This window comes from Phacochoerus africanus, chromosome 15 (assembly GCF_016906955.1).
Source record: "Phacochoerus africanus isolate WHEZ1 chromosome 15, ROS_Pafr_v1, whole genome shotgun sequence".
NCBI lineage: Eukaryota > Metazoa > Chordata > Mammalia > Artiodactyla > Suidae > Phacochoerus > Phacochoerus africanus.
The window spans coordinates 84,934,840-84,953,589 of NC_062558.1; the positions used below are offsets into that span (position 1 = coordinate 84,934,840).

The 18,750-nt window shown below is 37.8% G+C and overlaps 1 protein-coding gene across 4 annotated transcripts in view; it reads left to right on the forward strand.

Moving 5' to 3' along the window:
• Positions 1-18,750, forward strand: part of NRG3 (neuregulin 3) — a 1,084,705-nt gene that overhangs the window by 799,673 nt on the left and 266,282 nt on the right. For all 4 annotated transcript variants that reach the window (XM_047762259.1, XM_047762260.1, XM_047762261.1 and 1 more), the window contains exon 3: positions 18,158-18,231. In XM_047762259.1, coding sequence (XP_047618215.1) covers positions 18,158-18,231 — 74 coding nt within the window. The remainder of the gene's footprint in view (positions 1-18,157; positions 18,232-18,750) is intronic.

Sequence of the window (18,750 nt, forward strand, 5' to 3'; positions counted from 1 at the left end):
TCTAATAGGAAGAACATTGTGATATATCCAAGAAGAGCTTTTTAATCAGCAATGTATGCAGATCTTATTTAAATTACTAACTCTTAAGTGTGTTTAAATGATTCTTTTCCCTGCCAATCCTCAGTGACTCACTGATATGACGCTGTGAAAAGTCTACATTTCTTGATTATTAACATCTATGAACTCTATTTTATAGTATTTCTGACTGTATTCTTAAACACCAAAATGAAAAAAATATCTTTTACTTTCAGAATAAAAAATAGGATGGAAAAACTCATTCTTTAACTTCCGCTACCTTCCTCACCACTATTTATCTTCTAAATAGTGAGACTACATTTTTTGAGTAGGGTTCAGGAAAAAAGTGGGCAGATTTAGGAGTTTGAAGACCTGAGTGTGAATCTTGCCCCCTTCTGGTGGCATTCCTGACATGTTGTCATCCCACCTCTGCTTGTGTGTTGTAGTGACAGAAAGTACATTTCCCTCCAAAGTGGTGCACTTTATCTTTGCTGTTTCCACCTGTTATTTCCTTATACATATATAAATACTTGAACCTCAGTTTCTTCAACAAATAAATGGGAATTCAAAAGGAAATATCAAAAAGAGGCTTAAAGATAATATGTATAAAATGCCTATTTTGTTCTCATTGACATTCCAAATGTTCAGTTACTATTAGTTACTATATATAAAGAATTATGTCAAATTTTTGATACAAAGAGAGACAACATCACTGGAAAGTTAAAATGTAAACGAACAAAAAGTGAGATTGAAGTTCTTTGGGTATAAATGCAATTCTTATCTGAGCAGTTGGCATAGTAACGACATAGAAACAACTTGCAAGAAGACCTCAAGGTGAATAGAAGATATTTAAATGCTTCGCATAAAAACACATTTATAAATGGAGATATTGTTAAGCATGTCTATATTCTAAGAGGAAATATTATATTCTAATTGTATAATAGTGAAATAAAGTGACATTTATTATAACTTAAAAAAGCAAAAATGCTGATGAGAATCTACTTAGCTCTGGCTTCCAGTGTGAGTAAAGAACCATGATGCCACAGTCTGGTGTTCTGCCAGGACCACTGCAGTCACTTCCAGCAGGGCTCTGTGCTTCCAGCCTTAGTACTGTCCCACCCAATCTCTAAACCACTGTGGAAAAAATAATAATAAATATGCATATCATACATAGACATACAATACTCTTTCACATGAAAGTAGTTGTTTGTACCCAAACCCAAGCACGTGTGTGTAGTGTGCGCACATATGTGCACACACTACACACACACGCACACACAATCTCCACATATCTCAAAATTGTAATTTGCTAAGGCAGATGGAAACCTCAAAGAAAGAAAATAACTTAGAGCCTTCTTCACAAAAGCGGTGGTTCTGAGACTCCAGGCACACCCATTTCTAGATGATCAGTCACCTTATATAAGTCCTCTAAGAGAGGTGTAGACATAGCGGACCCAATGTCTTCTGCTGATAATAACTAAAATTGAAGTCAGCTTCAGTGACACCCAATAAAATTAACTTTTCTTTGTCCAAATGAAACTGAAGCTAATTCAATTCATGAAAGGCACTTAAAATTATTGAAGAAAGCCGTTAAAAAGAAATCTCAGGCTCTAGAGATTCCAACACTATATCTGTTCCAAGTCTAACAACATCATGGGAAGAAAATTAGGCTAGAAACTGATTACTACTGATTGCAATGGTGTTTATATATAATTTAAAGGATCTGTAGAGAACAACTAGTGGACTGGTTTTCAAAATAACTTATTCTATAACAGGAAATTTAATGTTTTGCTCACTAGAATGTAGACACTCAAATTAGGAAATTTAAAAAAACATTTTTATTGAGGAAAATGGTTCTGTTTAATCACTAAAAATAAATTTATAAATATGGAGTCACCTTTTTAAAAATAGAACACTGGAAACTATATCTAGTCACTTATGATGGAACATGACAATGTGAGAAAAAAGAATGTATACATATATGTGAGAATGGATCACCTTGCTGCATAGTAGAAAAATTGACAGAACACGATAAACCAGCCACAATGGAAAAAATAGAAATCATTATAAAAAATAAATAAAATAGGAGTTCCTGTTGTGGTGCAGTGGAAACAAATCCAACTAGGAACCATGAGGTTGCGGGTTTGATCCTTGGTCTCGCTCAGTGGGTCAAGGATCCAGCATTGCCCTAAGCTGTGGTGTAGGTTGCAGATGCGGCTCAGATCCTGCATTGCTGTGGCTGTGACGCAGGTGAGCAGCTGTAGCTCTGATTAGATCCCTAGCCTGGGAACCTCCACATGCCACAGGTGTGGCCCTAAAAAGGAAAAAAAAAAAAAAAAAAAGAAAAAAAATTAAAAATTAATGAATAAATAAAATAAAATTAGAACCAGTTTTTTTTAGCAGTTCTTTCATTGCTTAACATGGGCTAAAGTCAAAACCAAATCCCAATCAAAATATAGAAAAATATATATCTTAAAAATATAGATGTATCCTGAAATTAAGTAAGTTTTGTATCTAGAAATAGTTTGGTCTATCTGATACTTCATCCTATACCATAAGTTTGTATTATGTAAATAACTTCTCATATAGAACAGTGATCATGATTGTTAAAAATGGAATACTCTGTAAGCAAATGTTTTGGCATCATCTGCTCCTCAGTGTTCTCATCCAGTAGCATTGGTTTGTGGAAAAATATTGAATTATGCATAAGACAAAACTCTTACATAATCTCCAAACAGAGCAGATCTTGAGTAATTTGAGTACACAGGAATACTGAATTTGTCAACCAAGTGATTCTTCGTCCTTTGCAGTAACGTTCCATTTCTGTAAGGATTTATTAAAAACTCTTTCCTTATAGTGAGCCAAAATCTTAGTGCCTTCCACTCCTACTCATTGATAGGTCATTTTCTAGACCAACACCCCCCAGAACAAGGCCTAATCCTATGTCCCAAACTGGTCATCAGCTATGTGATGACAACACCACGCTCCCCTCCCTTCAAAGGAGACTCTCTCTAGTTCTGCCATTCAGCAACACGTTCTTCTAAATAACTTATTTTCAATATATCTGTTAAAGGGTATTATCTACAAGAAAACCTATTCTAGGTGTGATTTCTTTATACTAAGAACAGGACAATCTTCTTGATCCTGATTACTTCTCTTTTACTGATCAATGTCTACCTCTTGTTCATGGGAAAAGTTACTACTGACACTAAAGATTCTGATATATGAGTTGACAGCTGTGGGCTCAGGAAAAGTGATTTACAAGCTTTCCAATGTTCAGCAATGAAGAGTCACTGGCAAAAAACCCTGAACACAAATCACAACTTCAACCCTTACTATCTTTGTGTCTTACTTAGATTACTTAGTCACTCCAAACTTCTGTTTGTGGCCTTTAAAACCCCAAATAAAACAATACTGACATAACAATACTGGATGGATGGAATATATAGGTAATTATGGAAAATGTCTAGTGCAAAATCTGGAAAATTGTAGGTACCTGCAAAATATACCTTCTCCCTTTTCTACATCAATTAATGTAGATTACTTCCAGGACCCCCAGTCACTTCTTATTTACTTCTGACAAGTGATTTTTTTTAAAATACTAATTATAAAATGGACTAATTATGTTGTAGCCTTGGGAAGTTTTAGAGTAGGTCATTAAAGTTGTAATTGTGGTGCAACTTTTTTTAGATAGAGGTCTGGTAATAAATCCCCCAGAAACCTTTATATAATGTAGCTTTTTTTTTTTTATTTGAAGCCAAGGAACTGAATGTAAAAACTAGAGCTTTTTCATCTTCAAAAGAGTTTATGAGCTTTAAGTAAGTTAATAGGCACGGGCTCTCTTTTGTGTACCAGGCCAGGGCGATTAGCCCTGTTGGCAAAGAAGGAAATGGGTGCCCAGAGGGATAAATTACTCCCCTCAAGATGCTGTGAGCAGGGTGTGAATGTGAGGGTTCGTGACTGTATATGTGCAGTGAGGTGCCTTGAGTAATTGTGGTACAGATGAGTGTAGATTGAAAGGAGTCAGGAAGATTCCTAATGAAGACTGATGCAAAGGCTTCATAGTGTAGTATTTACAAGTTTAATAAGATCTCTATGGTCTAGAACTATTGGGGATAAGGGACTTTGTTGCTGGTGTTATTGCACAAGTGTTTGTGTTGTATAGATAAGGATATATAGATATATCCCTAATTGTGCCCTATATAGATTATGTACTGTACATAACCAACTCAGCTGATCAGTTTCCTGCTTGCTTTACATCCATATTCTGCCCTTCTTTTGTTGTAGTCTCTGTCTCAGAACCATGCTTCTCAGTCTCTCTTGACCAATGGCTTCTGAGTGGGATTGGCCAATACGAAGCATCAAATTGGAAGGCAGCGCTCTATTTCCTGTTTCTCTCTCTCACTCATTTTCTTTCTCCCCACCCCCCTCACTGCTTTCTGTTTTCTCTGTTTCTTGGTTTATTTCCAGCAATAGCTAGGTTCATTTAGGACTGCAGCTCTGTCTAATAAAGCCACTGGATTTATCCTAGTTTCCTGGACTCAGGCTTTTTCTCTTCAGCCTAGGGTTGAGAGTGATTTCATGTTGGTGCCACTTCCAATGGGACCTTATTGTCCTTTGTTTGACTGCTTACCCTTTCTTGGTCAATTGATTGTCTATTAAATTTCCTGGTTTTGAATATTTAAAGAGGTTTCCATTTTCAGATATGCCAACTTTTTCCTTCTCAACATATTTAATTTTGAATGAGCATATGAATTGAGAGGTGAGAATGTGATAATGTATTATTGAGTCTAAAGCCATATTAAATATTATTATATTTTTCTTTTTAGGCTTTTTCAAATTAATTAAATTTTACCTTATATACCTGTGGGCAAATAATTAAACTTTTACTTTCACTTCTATCTTTATCTGTGCAGTAAGCGTAAAATGATAGGTCCTTCTTCCTCAAGAGATAGTTAATGAAAAGGAGCACTTAACACAGTCTGAATAGTCACAAACAAGACAGGGTAGCAAAATAAATACGATCTTTAGTGTTGGTTTAACTTGAAATCCCATTCCAGTTCTAAGACATGCTTTCCATGTGTCCCAGGACACAGAACTTAATGTCTCCAAAAGTTCAATCTCTTCATCTATAAAATAGTGATAACCCCATCTCCTTTTTATCCGTTTCATGAGAATAACTGTGTCTAACCTTTGTAAATCTCCCAGCCCTGTTCTTTGCGTAGAGGCAGTCTTCAATAAGCCTAGATTGCTCATCTATTACACTACCAAATGTAAAAATGCTTTCTGGTAGTACTTTCTCCTTGATTTATTCTTGGGTAAAACACATAGGAATATCAAATACATCACCAAGAACTTGACTAACTGAATCTCTCTCTCTCTCTCTCTCTCTTTTTTTTTTTTTAGAAAATAATCATCATGTTTTATGGATTTCAAGTCACTGCTCACCTTCTCAGTTTCAAATTCAACTTACCAAACATTCCAGTTAAATAACATTCCTTTGAATTCTACTTTGGATTTGCTCACTATAGACAGTTACTTAATTTTTGTCAACTTACTTGTACCAGTTTGCAGTTTCCTTTGTTTAATTAAAGGTCAGGAAAGAATCTTATCCATAATACCATTAGAAAGAATATTCCCTCACATGTCTTTAGCTTACCCATCTGGACCCATGCTGTTGTGTCGTTTTCCCAGTTGCCATATGGCATTCAGGTTTAGAATATGTTTCACTATCCAATCTTACCCAAGCAAGGGACATCAGTTGATGTTGCCACCTCTTTTTGACCTTTCTTAGTTACCACAACTCTAGCCAGTGGAACTGTGCTGACTGATTTCCAATCAAACATATGTTTTCAACTGGAATGACTGATAAGTTTGGCATCAGAGATTGCATATGACTTTAGGAATGTCTTTAATTTGGGGGGGCCACACCCATGGCATGTAGAAGTTCCTGAGCCAGGGATTGAACCGGCATCACAGCAGTGACCAGAACCATAGCAGTGATACCACCAGATCCTTAACCCACAGAGCTACCAGGGAATTCCTAGAAGTGACTTTTTAAGAGGACATATGAAATAGTAGAAAGAGCACTGGATTTACAAATAGAATCAATGAACTCTAATCCTTATTCTATCCCTTATGGCCTTTGATATCTTAGGCAAGTCTCTCATGTTTATTTTATGATTTTGTCCTCCCAAAAATGAGATGGTTGGATCAAACATTTTGATTTCTTCTAACTCTACCATTCTACAGTATCAGAAAACATTTAAATTTGGGTCAAAATCTGCATTCACATCTGGCTTAATTTGAATGTTAAACATATACTTTAATTAAGACTATTTTCTAGAGCAGTTTAAGGTTTAGAGTCAAATTGAGGTGAAGGTACAGATATTTCCCATATAGTCCCTGCCCTACACATGCATAGCCTCCCCCAGTAACAACATCCCCACCAGAGTGGTGCATTTGTTATAATTTATGAACTTACATTTAGGTATCATAATCATACAGAGTCCATAATTAGCATTAAGTTTCACTCTTGGGTTGTGCATTCTCTGAGTTTGGGTAAATGTCAAATGACATTTGTCCATCATTATGGGGTCATGGAGAGTATTTGCACTGCCCTAAAAATCCTCTGTACTCTGTGTATTCATTTCTAATCCCCTCTTAACCTCTGGCAACCACTGATTTTTCTACAGTCTCTGAAGTATTTGCCTTTTCCATAGTGTCATATAGTTAGAATCATGCAATGTATGTCCTTTTCAAATTGAATTCTTTCACTTAGTAATATGCACTTAAGTTTCCTCCATGTGTTTTCATGGCTCTATAGCTCATTTCTTTTTTAGCACTGAATTGTCTGGATGAACCATAGTTTATTTGTCCATTCACCTACTGAAAGACATCTTGTTACTTGCAAGTTGTGGCAATTATGAGTAAAGCTGCTGTAAACATCTGTGTGCAGGTTGTTTTGTGGACATAAGTTTTCAACTCCTTTGTGTGAATACCAAGCAACCTGATTGCTGAATCATTTGGTAGGAATATGTTTAGTTTTAATGGCCAAACTCTCTTCCAAATTGGCTGTGCCATTTTGCATTCTCACCAGAAAAGAACTAGAGTTCCTATTGCTCCACACCCTCACCAGCATTTGGTGTTGTCAGTATTCTGGATTTTGGCCATTTTCTTAGGTATGTAGTGGTATCTCACTGTTGTTTAATTTACATATCCCTGATAACACATTGTGGAACATCTTTTCATACGTTTATTTGCATCTGTGTGTCTTCTTTGGTGAAGTTATCTGTTAAGATTCTTGACCTATTTTTCAGTTGGGTTGTTTGTTTTCCTATATTGAATATTATAGGAGTGAGTTCTTCGTAGGAGTTCCCATTGTGGCTTAGTGGTAACGAACCTGACTAGTATCCATGAGGATGCAGGTTCAATCCCTGGCCTGGTTTAGTGGGTTAAGGATCTGGCAATGCCATGAGCTGTGGCGTAGTTTGCAGACACAGCTCAGATCCTGCGCTGCTGTGGCTGTGGCATAGGCTGGCAGCTACAGCTCTGATTGGACCCCTGGCCTGGGAATTTCCATGTGCAACTGGTGTAGCCCTAAAAAGACAAAAAAAGAAAAAAAGAATTCTTTGTATATTTTAGATAACAATTCTTTGTCAGGTGTGTCTTTTACAAATATTTCTTCCAATCTGTGGCTTTGCTTCTCATATCTTCACATTGTATTCATATTATATTTTTTTTGTTTATAATATATACTACAGTACTGGGGAATTGCTGTTATTAAAAATCAACTGAAGATGAAAATCAAATGAAGAAGTGGGTCATAGAGTCAATGAAGAACTTGAATCATTTTTAAAATTAAATGACTTGTTGTACTTAAATTTCTTCATCGTCTAAGTGTACATATATATATTTAGTAACTAAAAAATACAAATGTGTTTATAATGAAAAGCCAGCAGCCTTGATACTCGATTTTGGCACTCATTCCCCACCTCCCATTCTCCTAATATGCACCCTTCCCCAAACATGTGAGCAGGCTTATTAAACTATTTTCATTTGGCATTTTCCTGGTTGTTAACTTCATATCTCTAAATGACACATTAAGCCTCTATTTCTTGATTTATCTACTTGAGTTATGATGCATTGATTTTCTATAATTATGGGAATTTAAGTCACTTGCCCAACTCTCTCCTCCCTACCTGGTTCTGTCACTATTCTCAGTTCTCAAAGCTGGACTTAATGATACATTTCAGTAAGTAGAATAGTATGGTTAAGAAATGGGCTTTTCTGTGCAAAATTGAGGTTGATCTAGTCACATAGTTCCCTGGTTTCCTCCTAACAGATTTTCAAACTTACAGTAATGATTATATTTGACTGAGCATCCATTTAAACTTACAAACCTGCGCTTTTTTTTTTCCAAGGCAAGACCTCACTTTCATCTCAGTCTGAGTTGCATGAGGCTTTTAATATGAAATCATTTTCCATTCAGTCCAAAGCTTCCTTGTTGCTGATGAATGTCATACATAATGAAAGATTATATCCATTTATCCTCAGCAGTAAATCATTTATCACACAAGGGAGATATATTATTGCGAATTCTGATCAAAGCTGCCCACTTCCTTTAGCCGGCAGAAAAGCTGCACCCTGTTAGTACATTGTGCAATATCCTGGGAGAAACAGGGAAAATTATGCTGTTGAATGAAGGTTCAGCAAACTCTAAGGGCTTCTAAAATGGCTTTACAAAAAAATCTTGTTTCATGTAGAATTTTCTATGATCCAGGCATGTGAAGTGTAAAAGTCTCTCTCTCTCTCTTTTTTTTTTTTTCCCTGTCTTTCTTCCTTTAATTAAATCTGAAAGCTGTGGGACTTTTTGCAGCTTGCTCTGTGATGTCTGCAAACGGATTTGTGAATGGCATTGTGTGGATATTTTGCCCCTTTTCTTAGAGAGGCAGTAATTATTACCACTTCTTTTTGAAGCATGCTGTGAGTGGTCTTATCAGTCTGTTTGCTAATGAACTTTCTCTCCTTTATAATGCCAATCATAAAGATGCCTTTTAAATAAAATTTACCTCTCAGGTTTATTTATTTATTTTTTCCACTCTTCCTTAAAAAGCTCTGTACCGCTTTGCTTCAGGGAATCACCCACACTACCCAAGCAAGGAACAAGGCTGGTCTGTTTGATCTAATGTTGATATCATACTCTCTCAATGTCTCCTGAGAGCAGTGAATTCCACAAAGGACAGCACAGTCCTCCAGAACAGTCTCTTCTTAGGTTTTGTCTTTGAGTTTAGGGTATCATTGCCCTCTGTTACACATCTGTGTTCACTGCTTTTCAAACTCAACAGCATGCCAGTGTCTCAGTATTAAAATGATCCTAAGTAAAGTGAGTTGAAGATTAAGGAGGAAGAATGTGTTCTCAGGTGGCTGTCTGGTAAGAATGCTGAACCACTTGATCCCTTTGGAGAACTTAGTCCCTTTAGAGAAAGAATTCTGCAAAGAGACTGAGAATAGTAATGCAAATAAGTGTTTATTAAGAGAGAAGAGAGAGAAGGTAGGTGTGGAGACAGCACAGACAGGGTTTATTAAGAGAGAAAGGAGAATATAGGTGTGGAGAACGCATGGGCAGGCTCAAGTTGGGGGTTGTGGCGGTGGAGATGGAGAGACTGAGACAGAGACAGACAGAAAGAGCAAAAGAGGAAGAGAGCAACATGTGCTTTGGAGGTCATTTAAATCAGTTGTGTGGGGGCAGTCCTTCTGGGCTTCCTCTGGCCAATCATCTTGCTTTGTCTGGCTTTGGAGTGACTCAGGGCCCTGCCCTGTGTGCTAGGGCATCTTTTAGCCAGGATGGATTCTAGCATAAGGGTCTCTGGGAACTTGACAGGATGTACTGTGGTCTGGTTCCACTCCTTTCTCTGACCCTTGAGGAACCCTTCTGTGAGTGTATAGTTCGAGAGATTTCCTTGACCTCAAGAAAGACAAATGAATGGTTTCTGTCCAAGTAGGATGAAGCTTTTATCTTGAAGTTATTTGTCCACAGGGAACCGATTATAGCTGCTCAGCTGAGACCCATCTATCTTCTGCTTCAAATGGGCCCTCTTTCTTCCTTTGGTCTTACCTGGGCTGCTGGCCTGGATGCTCTTACAGTTTATTCAGAATCGATGCACAGTAGCAGCTAGCCATCCACACAAGTCACAAATCTGCACCTGACATTTACAAACAGCATTGCTTCCTTAGAACTTCACCACATTCTGGAAGTAGCCTTTCAGTGCTTTGGCCTTTTAAGAACTAGCTATTGAAATTCATACTTTCCCCCTGTAAACTCTGTAGGCTCATTATGTTCCTTGTACTATTGAAATTCATACTTTCCCCCTGTAAACTCTGTAGGCTCATTATGTTCCTTGTATGACTGATAGAAATAAATATAATGTGCCCAGGCTCTTTACCCTTAAAACAAGAGATTTCTGGCACAACTCACTGCAAATACACCCTTGCACTCTTCCATATGAACTTTGCTTCTAATAAATGTTGTCTCTATTTCACAAAAACAAACTACCCCTCACCCTTTTGTTCTTGATAAAGGCAGTTATGATTTTACTACCTCTAATGTGATATGGAAATGAGGACATCTTCCTGCAAGAGGGCCTCTTAATTTATGTTCTTAGTCTAAAAAGAGATTTTTTTTTTCTTTTAGATGCATTAAAATCAAAGCTAAGTCAGATAGAATGACTTTTTCGGCCCACATAGCTGCTCTGGATAATGTTGCTATGCATTTTAAACTGTGTAGTACCTTCATGTCCCGTGATGTATTTTAATTTCATTAATGAGGTAATAAGTGAGGCACTTGACCAAATCGGAGCAGAAATTTCTATAAAGGCAAAATATTTATTCAAACTGACATGAGAACTCCTTAGCCACTAATTGTTCAAAAATGTGTACACCGTATTGGGAATAAGATGATAACACAAACAAGTTCTGTCTGCCGGGTACTAAAATTGACCAATAAAGTATATGAGAAACTGCTGGACACAGGTCTCTAATACTCTACATATAGTTGAGAGGAACTTTCAGTTGAGTAAACACACATTTACTATATACTTTTTTAACCTCTCAGACCTGAATATTTCTTTTCCTTTTTGTCTTTAGGGCTCAAATAGTAACTGAATGCAGCACACTTCCTGAATTTGAGCAGATGCTTTCAAATTCACTTCCGAAATCATATCAGTCTATTGATGAAGTAATTGGCCTCCATCTACTTTTAGATTCAAACTTTGCTAAAGGGAAATTTAAAAAGATCAATCCTTATATTTTTATGAAAATTTCTAGTATAATCTGATTAGCAAGAATAATCACAGTTGTAAGATGAGTGACATTATAAGCAACAATTGCTTCAGCCATGGACTTTTTGATATATTTGAAAGCTATTGATAACTCATTGGTGAACCCTCATGAGGTTGAAGGCAGCTGTTTCTTCTCTCTTTAAAACAACCCAATTCTAAATTCTTCCATGTACAGTTCAAAGGATTTTAGAATAGGTAAAAGCTATAGGTAAATTCAATTCCAATTGGTTAATTTAAAGATCTTGCTGTCTTAATTAATTCTCCTTTTAAATAAAACCACTTAATTAAGTTCTAAATTCAGCTAAGGAAAGCTTACACTTTAATCAGTGTCACAGTATTCTCCAAAGCAGAACCTCCATCTCAGCTTCAATAGTGAGTGGCAGAGAAGGGAATTTATCCTAACACCATTAATAATTTTTGAGCCAATAACTCTAGGCTGCAGATCCTGAGCTAGAAAAGTTTCTGGTGGACCCAGTGGACATTTGCGTTCAGACAGACACCTGGTTTGGGATTCTGGCTCCATTGTCCCACCACGACTCCAATGCGGGGCTATTCACTCACCTTGCTGAAATTTTATCCTCTTGTTTCTGTTTTTGCTTTTTTTTTAAGTGAGGACAGCTCTGAAATCAAGAAATATCATCATTCTTTAGGAGTGGTGCTCCTAAAAAAAGCCTCTTCATACACAGTTAGTGAATACCTTTTAAATTAACACAAGTTCAGGGAGTTCCCGTCGTGCCGCAGTGGTTAACGAATCCGACTAGGAACCATAAGGTTGTGGGTTCGATCCCTGCTCTTGCTCAGTGGGTTAACAATCCGGCATTGCCCTGAGCTGTGGTGTAGGTCGCAGACGTGGCTCGGATCTCGCGTTGCTGTGGCTCTGGCATAGGCTGGCAGCTACAGCTCCGATTAGACCCCTAGCCTGGGAACCTCCCATATGCTGTGAGAGCGGCCCAAGAAATGGCAAAAAGACAAAAAAATAAAAAATAAATAAATTAACACAAGCTCAGGCAGTTTGCTTTTAAATCAGTGGCCAGACTCTGTGACATGGTTTGCTTAAGAACATTTTGAGATTGGATACTTACAAATTGAGGTCTTTAATTCTTACCATAAATCGTGGCTTCAGTTCACAATAGTTGAGCCATATTTTTAAATATTAATCCTCGTAAAGATAGCTGCATGAATGGTAGTTTGGGTATCTACTGAATTTCCATGAAGAATGTCACAAGGTACCACAGATCAGCCCACCCAGTTGAGCTTATCACTGTTTCAAATATTTACTGGCTGTGTGATTTTGGAACAAACTTTTCTGAACCTCTTTTTCCTCACTTGAAAAACTGGATGATACCAAACTCAAAGAATATTTTTTAAAAAACATTTATTGAGTGTTCACCATGAACAACAGGTCTTATATCATTTATTCCCAATAATAAGTCTAGGAGGGAACAACTATTGTTGTCTCCATCTTACAGATTTTTTTTAAAAAAAAAAGAGACAGAGGAAAGCTAAGAAGCTAGAAAATAGCCTTTCCTGGATTTAAAACTAGGCTAGGCTCCAAACCACCCAGCTTCTAAGATGTGAAGTTTAAATACCTGATGATTTTTCCATTTTCCCCAACCAAGGACTGACATTGAGGCTGAGGAGAATTGGCAAGAGATAAAGACGACTACTTGGAGGGATTGTTCTTTTATCAAATCAGCATTTAATAGGCCCCTTAAAATTGGCAGACTTGTATATCAGTGACTAAGTGTCTACTTTCCTGTAACATCAAAGAGTTATTGCCACTTTTTTTGTCTATGAATAAAAGTTGTTACAGTCAGGAAACAATCCATATTGTTTTCCGCCATTTCTCCTGTGAAGTTAGTTGATTTCTGCTTGTTTAAATTTTATGTCTAAAGTCAAATTTCCAAGAAGGAAGCATGTATACTTTCTCTAAAATATATGCAGAGACCAGGCCCTACACAGGGATTGAAACAAACAGTTGAACATTTTTCTATCCTGTATACATGTCTCCCTATAAATTATGTAAAATGTGTCACTGCAAATATGTGCAGGGGAAGGTCCCTAGGTATAAAAATGGCCAAAATGCAAGTATGTGATATCAACCATGTGTGTATGTTTGTTTTTTTCTCTTTCTGGGTATCATTCCTATTTTATTTGGGTTGAAAGTGGGGAAGAAGGATATTAGAAAGTTTGCCTAAAGTACATCCATGCAAATACTAAGCAGGGAAGTGAGGCTCTAAACCCAACACTGTTAATCATTATGGTATGGATGGGGAAGACATGCTAAGAGGCCATGTGTTGGCTGGGCCACCCATGTGCATAAGGGAGACTGTGACAATGAAGTGAGTAGGGATGCCGAGGAAGGATGTAACACTATGATCACACCTTCCATTAGTGACTAAAGGACCAGGAAACCAACAGATGATGAGTAAGAGAATGGATAGTATAGTTCCCCAAGCAGGACAGTTTTCGTGTTATTTGTTTCTGTTTTGTTTTGCTTTGCTTTGCTTTGCTCTCCTGACAGGAGGAAGAGCTAGAAATGGGAGACTACTATGGAAATGTAGGGAAGCTGTTGGTTACAAATGAGAGTTCTGCCATTTTCACTGAAAATCATTAATATTTTTAGCTCTCATTAGTATTATTTGCAATTCAAAAAATGAATCCAAAGAAATAAACGGGCACATGAGCATTTTAAGAGAAGAGATGGGAATGGTCTAAAGTTAGCAGTGTGGGCTGATGACTCTGGTAATTGCCTTTAGTTGGCAAAAGGATACCCATTGCTGGAGGAACATCAGCACATAAACTGACCACTTAAAAAATCTCTCCTCTGGGCTCCTCCATATCCAGGCTGAGTGCTAGGTTCACTGCTGCTGCTCTAACACATTAAACGAATCAAGTATTAGCTGCTAGCTGACAGTCATGCACTTTATATTTTTTCTTCTTTACCAGTTTATTCTCTTCTCCTTTTGCCCAAGGATTGTCTTTTAAACCTTTTCACTAAAACTGGTCTTTTCTTCAGGAACAATGTAGAAGGGGGAAAATGAATAGAATGGTGGTTTGCTATTTTAGGTACAGCTGAACAAATGGCCGGGGAGTGGGGGCATGAGGGTCAAATCAGAAGGATGTAAGGAATAGAAAAATTCAGGTCTGCATCTGAAACTAGACCGCTGTGTCCTGTCCCCATGGAAAGGGAGGGACCTGGTTGTGATTTGGGCCTGAAGCTCACCAAGAAAGAGATACTTTGCTGATATTAAAACTAGGCTCAGAGGCTCTAATTCCTCCCTGCCCCCAACTTTATTGCTAGGGCCAATCTCCCTTCTTCAGGATGACCCAACCACAATTCTCTCATCAACACCTCACCTGTCCTACTCTGATGTGGACATTGTCTCCTCAACTGTGTCCTTCCCCACTGCCTTTTAAATTTGGCAATAAACAAAATATACAAGGGAATCAAGAACTTACTGACTTCTGGGAGTTCCCTGTTGTGGCTCAGCAGTTAATGAACCTGACTGGCATCCATGAGGATCCGGGTTCAATTCTTGGCCTCACTCAGTGGGTTAAGGACCCAGCTTTGCCATGAGCTCTGGTGTAGGTCACAGATGTGGCTCAGATCCGGCGTTGCTGTGGCTGTGGTGTAGGCCTGTGGCTATAGCTCCAATTCGACCCCTAGCCTGGGAACCTCCATATGCTGTGGGTGCAGGCTTAAAAAGACAGAAAAAAAAAAAAAACCTTACTGATTTCTAAAGTAGATGAACACATAAATTTAAGACTGATTTTTCCCCCCAAATAAAATTTCTTAGCTCTTGCAGACTGAGTTTGCTTTACAGTTGTTCCACTATTGATAACACTTCTCCCATTATCTTTAGACAACTATTTATCAACTGTGGTTGTATTTTCTATTCTAAGACTGCCCATGCTCTTTGGCCATCTAGTTGTAGAATCAAAACTTAACAGCAAAGTCACCATGGACCATCGATATTTTTAATACAATTTCTTTGACACAAGGCTTCTCAGAGATAAAGAAATTCAGGGACTAGACAGTAGACAAATTCAGTGAAGCTTTGGAAGCAAAGCAGAATAGAAAAATAATGGAGTATCAACTTGGTTAAGGCCAGATTTGTGCATTTATTTTCAAACATGTATTTACCATTAAAGATTACACAGGTACTTTTAAAATTTCGTTAATTCTGTCATGCTTTGTTAATATGAACGAACAGAAAGAACTTTCTATTATGTGAATTTCTCCTGGTCTTATACCTGTATCTCTCAGAATGCAAAAATCTTAAAAAAGAAACAAAAAGTCTCAAAATCCCATCACAACTAACAAAAGCCAAAGCAAACATGCAATGATATTTCTCAAGAGATGTGTCACTTGTCACACTGTCAGAAGGGCTGCCAAATTCAATCTATACAATAGAAGTGCCTCTTAAGAGATTTTTTTTCCCTTTTCTTTTATGCTTTAATGGTATCATAAATTTGATCCATCTCATTGGCTTTACCTGCTGATAATATTTTATCTTCACATTTGGATGGATTTGAACTTATCAAGGTGACGTGTGATTTTTAAGTGGAAATTTTCTTTTGCTGTTCTTAAAACAGCACCAATTAGCAAGGACACTACCACCTTAACAAAGGAGCAAGGCTTGCTGCATATCCAGTCACTCGGCTCCTGGCGGGTTTCCTAGCTTGAGCCAGCCTGGTCCAGCATCATCACACTTTATTATCTACAGCACAGAGGTATGAAGGCAGGATGAAGGCACACACTGTGCAATTTTCCTGATACCCCATGAGGCCTGCATACTTCTGAGTGGGCTCAAACTCATGGAAAGTCAGTTTAATAAGACTAGAAAAATTTCCAACACCTTGCCTTACTTTCTTTTCCACACACAAATGGAACAAAAGACACTTTGCCTTTTAAGTGATGAAAATCTCTTAAAAGGCAAAGCAAAACAAAACAAAACCACTTCTCCTTAAAAGCAGATATCTCCCTAGGATACCATTTTCATAGTAAATGAAGATACAAAGAGTAAAGTGTGCTTAAAATCTGCCACTTATGGTGGAAATAAAAACCTTAGAAGAGAGTGCAGGCTATAGCACATGCCTAGCACCTCGCTCATCATTATGGGAAAATGAAAACTAAAACATTAGGGTTTAGGTAGTTCTGAATAAAGGCAAACTAACTACATTAGGGTAGATTTCAGAGAACAGGAATTTATTTTTTCATCACAAATGTTCTTCAGTCTTAAGTATTTTCTGACTTTGTACCACTATGGAACTGGTGATATGCCTCCTTTATTTCAAGTGTAATAAATGAATCTTTTTAAAGGCTGTGAAAATATGTGGCTGCTTAAACAAATTCTCTCAATACCCTGTTGGGCATTAGGGGTGTCCATATATCAGAAGTCTTTGTTCTCAGTCTGTAGGGGAAACTGCCAAATACACTCCAGAGCTCCAGGTCTAAAAAGGTGCTAAAGAGAGCCTGCCTGATTACCTGTATGCCAATTTGGCTCACAATGAAAGGTAGAAAAATTACCTAGGTGTCTTTCACTGTTGCTGTCCCAGTTGCAATAGACCTTATCTAATAGTTTATTATACTCAGAAAACAAAGCATATTCTAAAGTAAGAATCCATGACTCCCATCTCTGACAGAATGGTCTCTTTGAGTTCTTTTGTCGATTTCATAGATTTCTAACAACCAGAGTATTGTTTTTTAAATCTGATTTTTATGCCAGCAATACAATTTCCTCCACTGTAAGTAGGACAGATTCATCCCACAGGCAACGATGGATGTTTCCCTGCTTAACTCGAGCATGACAGATTAAGCTTCAAGCAGACACACTAAATGCCACCTCCCCCCTGACAGAGACTGTTCAGAGGCAGGCGTGCGGGGCCTCAGCTGTGTTTGTTCCTTGAACTGCCAGCTGATAAGCCGATGCTGGCCAGCCAAGGTGGACTTGACTGAGTGAGCAGGGTGGAGACCCTGGATTGGTAGGGCTGAGGTGACAAGCCTCTCTCCAGGGGGTGGGGGCAGGGAGGGAGCCTTCCAGACAAATTCCCCATCTCCAAATTGCCCCTGACTCTCGAAAGTTGCCTTGTACAATCCCTAGCAGAAAGCAGGCATTTTGTTCCAGCTTGCTGAATATAAAAGATAAAAATGACGAGAGAAAAATGTGAGTTTAGAGAAAACACACAGAGACCTTGCACATAGAGATAGATTTCTTTCAGATCTTGCCAGATCTGAAATAAATGCTGTTATTTCTGGCCCAGCAGTCAGGAGGCACTGACTAGAAGGATTGCTAAGTTAAAAAAAAAAAAAAAAAAGTTAAGATTAGCAAATGAACAAACTAATAAAACACAAAGAAAATAAAGAGTAGCCCAAATCTACTGAAGTATTTGATTCATTATGTTAGAAAATGATCTTTATTAGAGAAATAACACTTGCCATGTGATGCTTTCTGAAAGGGCATTTGCAGTCTTTTAGAGGCCAGTGTGTTACATAAAGAAAACACCAGAATTACGATGTGAGCATAACCACTACTCAGACTACTCTGAAGAGCATCTTAAATTGCTATTCAGTTTGCTCCTTAGACATTATCTATAAAACTATAAAAGCAAAGTGGTGCTGGTTTTTTTCTCAGACTCTAAAATCTACCTGTCAATGTTAAAAATGGACCGAATGAAGCAATACATAAGCATGAATGTACTGTTCTCATGTTGATGTAATTGGTAGCTGTTTTGCTTGTTGAAATCTTGAATCTTTCACAACCACATGCGTATGTTTGTCATTTATCCCCTTTTCTCAGGTGCAAAGAAGGCTACCAAGGAGTCCGTTGTGATCAATTTCTGCCGAAAACTGATTCCATCTTATCGGATCCAAGTAGGTCAAGCATTTTTCTTCTGTCTCTAACACAATATGAAACTCTGAGCCACAATTACTAACTCACTGATGGCTATATCTCAGTTTTGGGTCTCTGAGTGTTGCCAGGAGTAGGAGCTGGGGATGAGCATTCATGTCCAAAGTGAGCTCAGAACTATTACTGTCAAGGTCTAAGTCTCCTCAATGGACTGGGCCTGAGTTCCAGATTCATCTCCACCATTACCCTCTGCTGGCAACCCCAGCAAATCCTGCTCCCTTAGCTTTCAGGAGCCCCCTGAAAATATGGCACATCTATCATATTCTGGTAAATTGTCATTAACATAAGATCTTTATGAAATATTCCTGTTAAGTGAAACAGCAAGGTAGAAAATTATTTCCATATAAGATTGCAATAAGAACATCTTTTACTCCAAGAAGAAAGGAAGACTATAGAAACATAAAAGAGCTTATTTATTCAAAAATGTGTCATGAAAACTATGGTGTCGTATTGTTTCTTATCCTCTGGTTGGTAATTTGTGA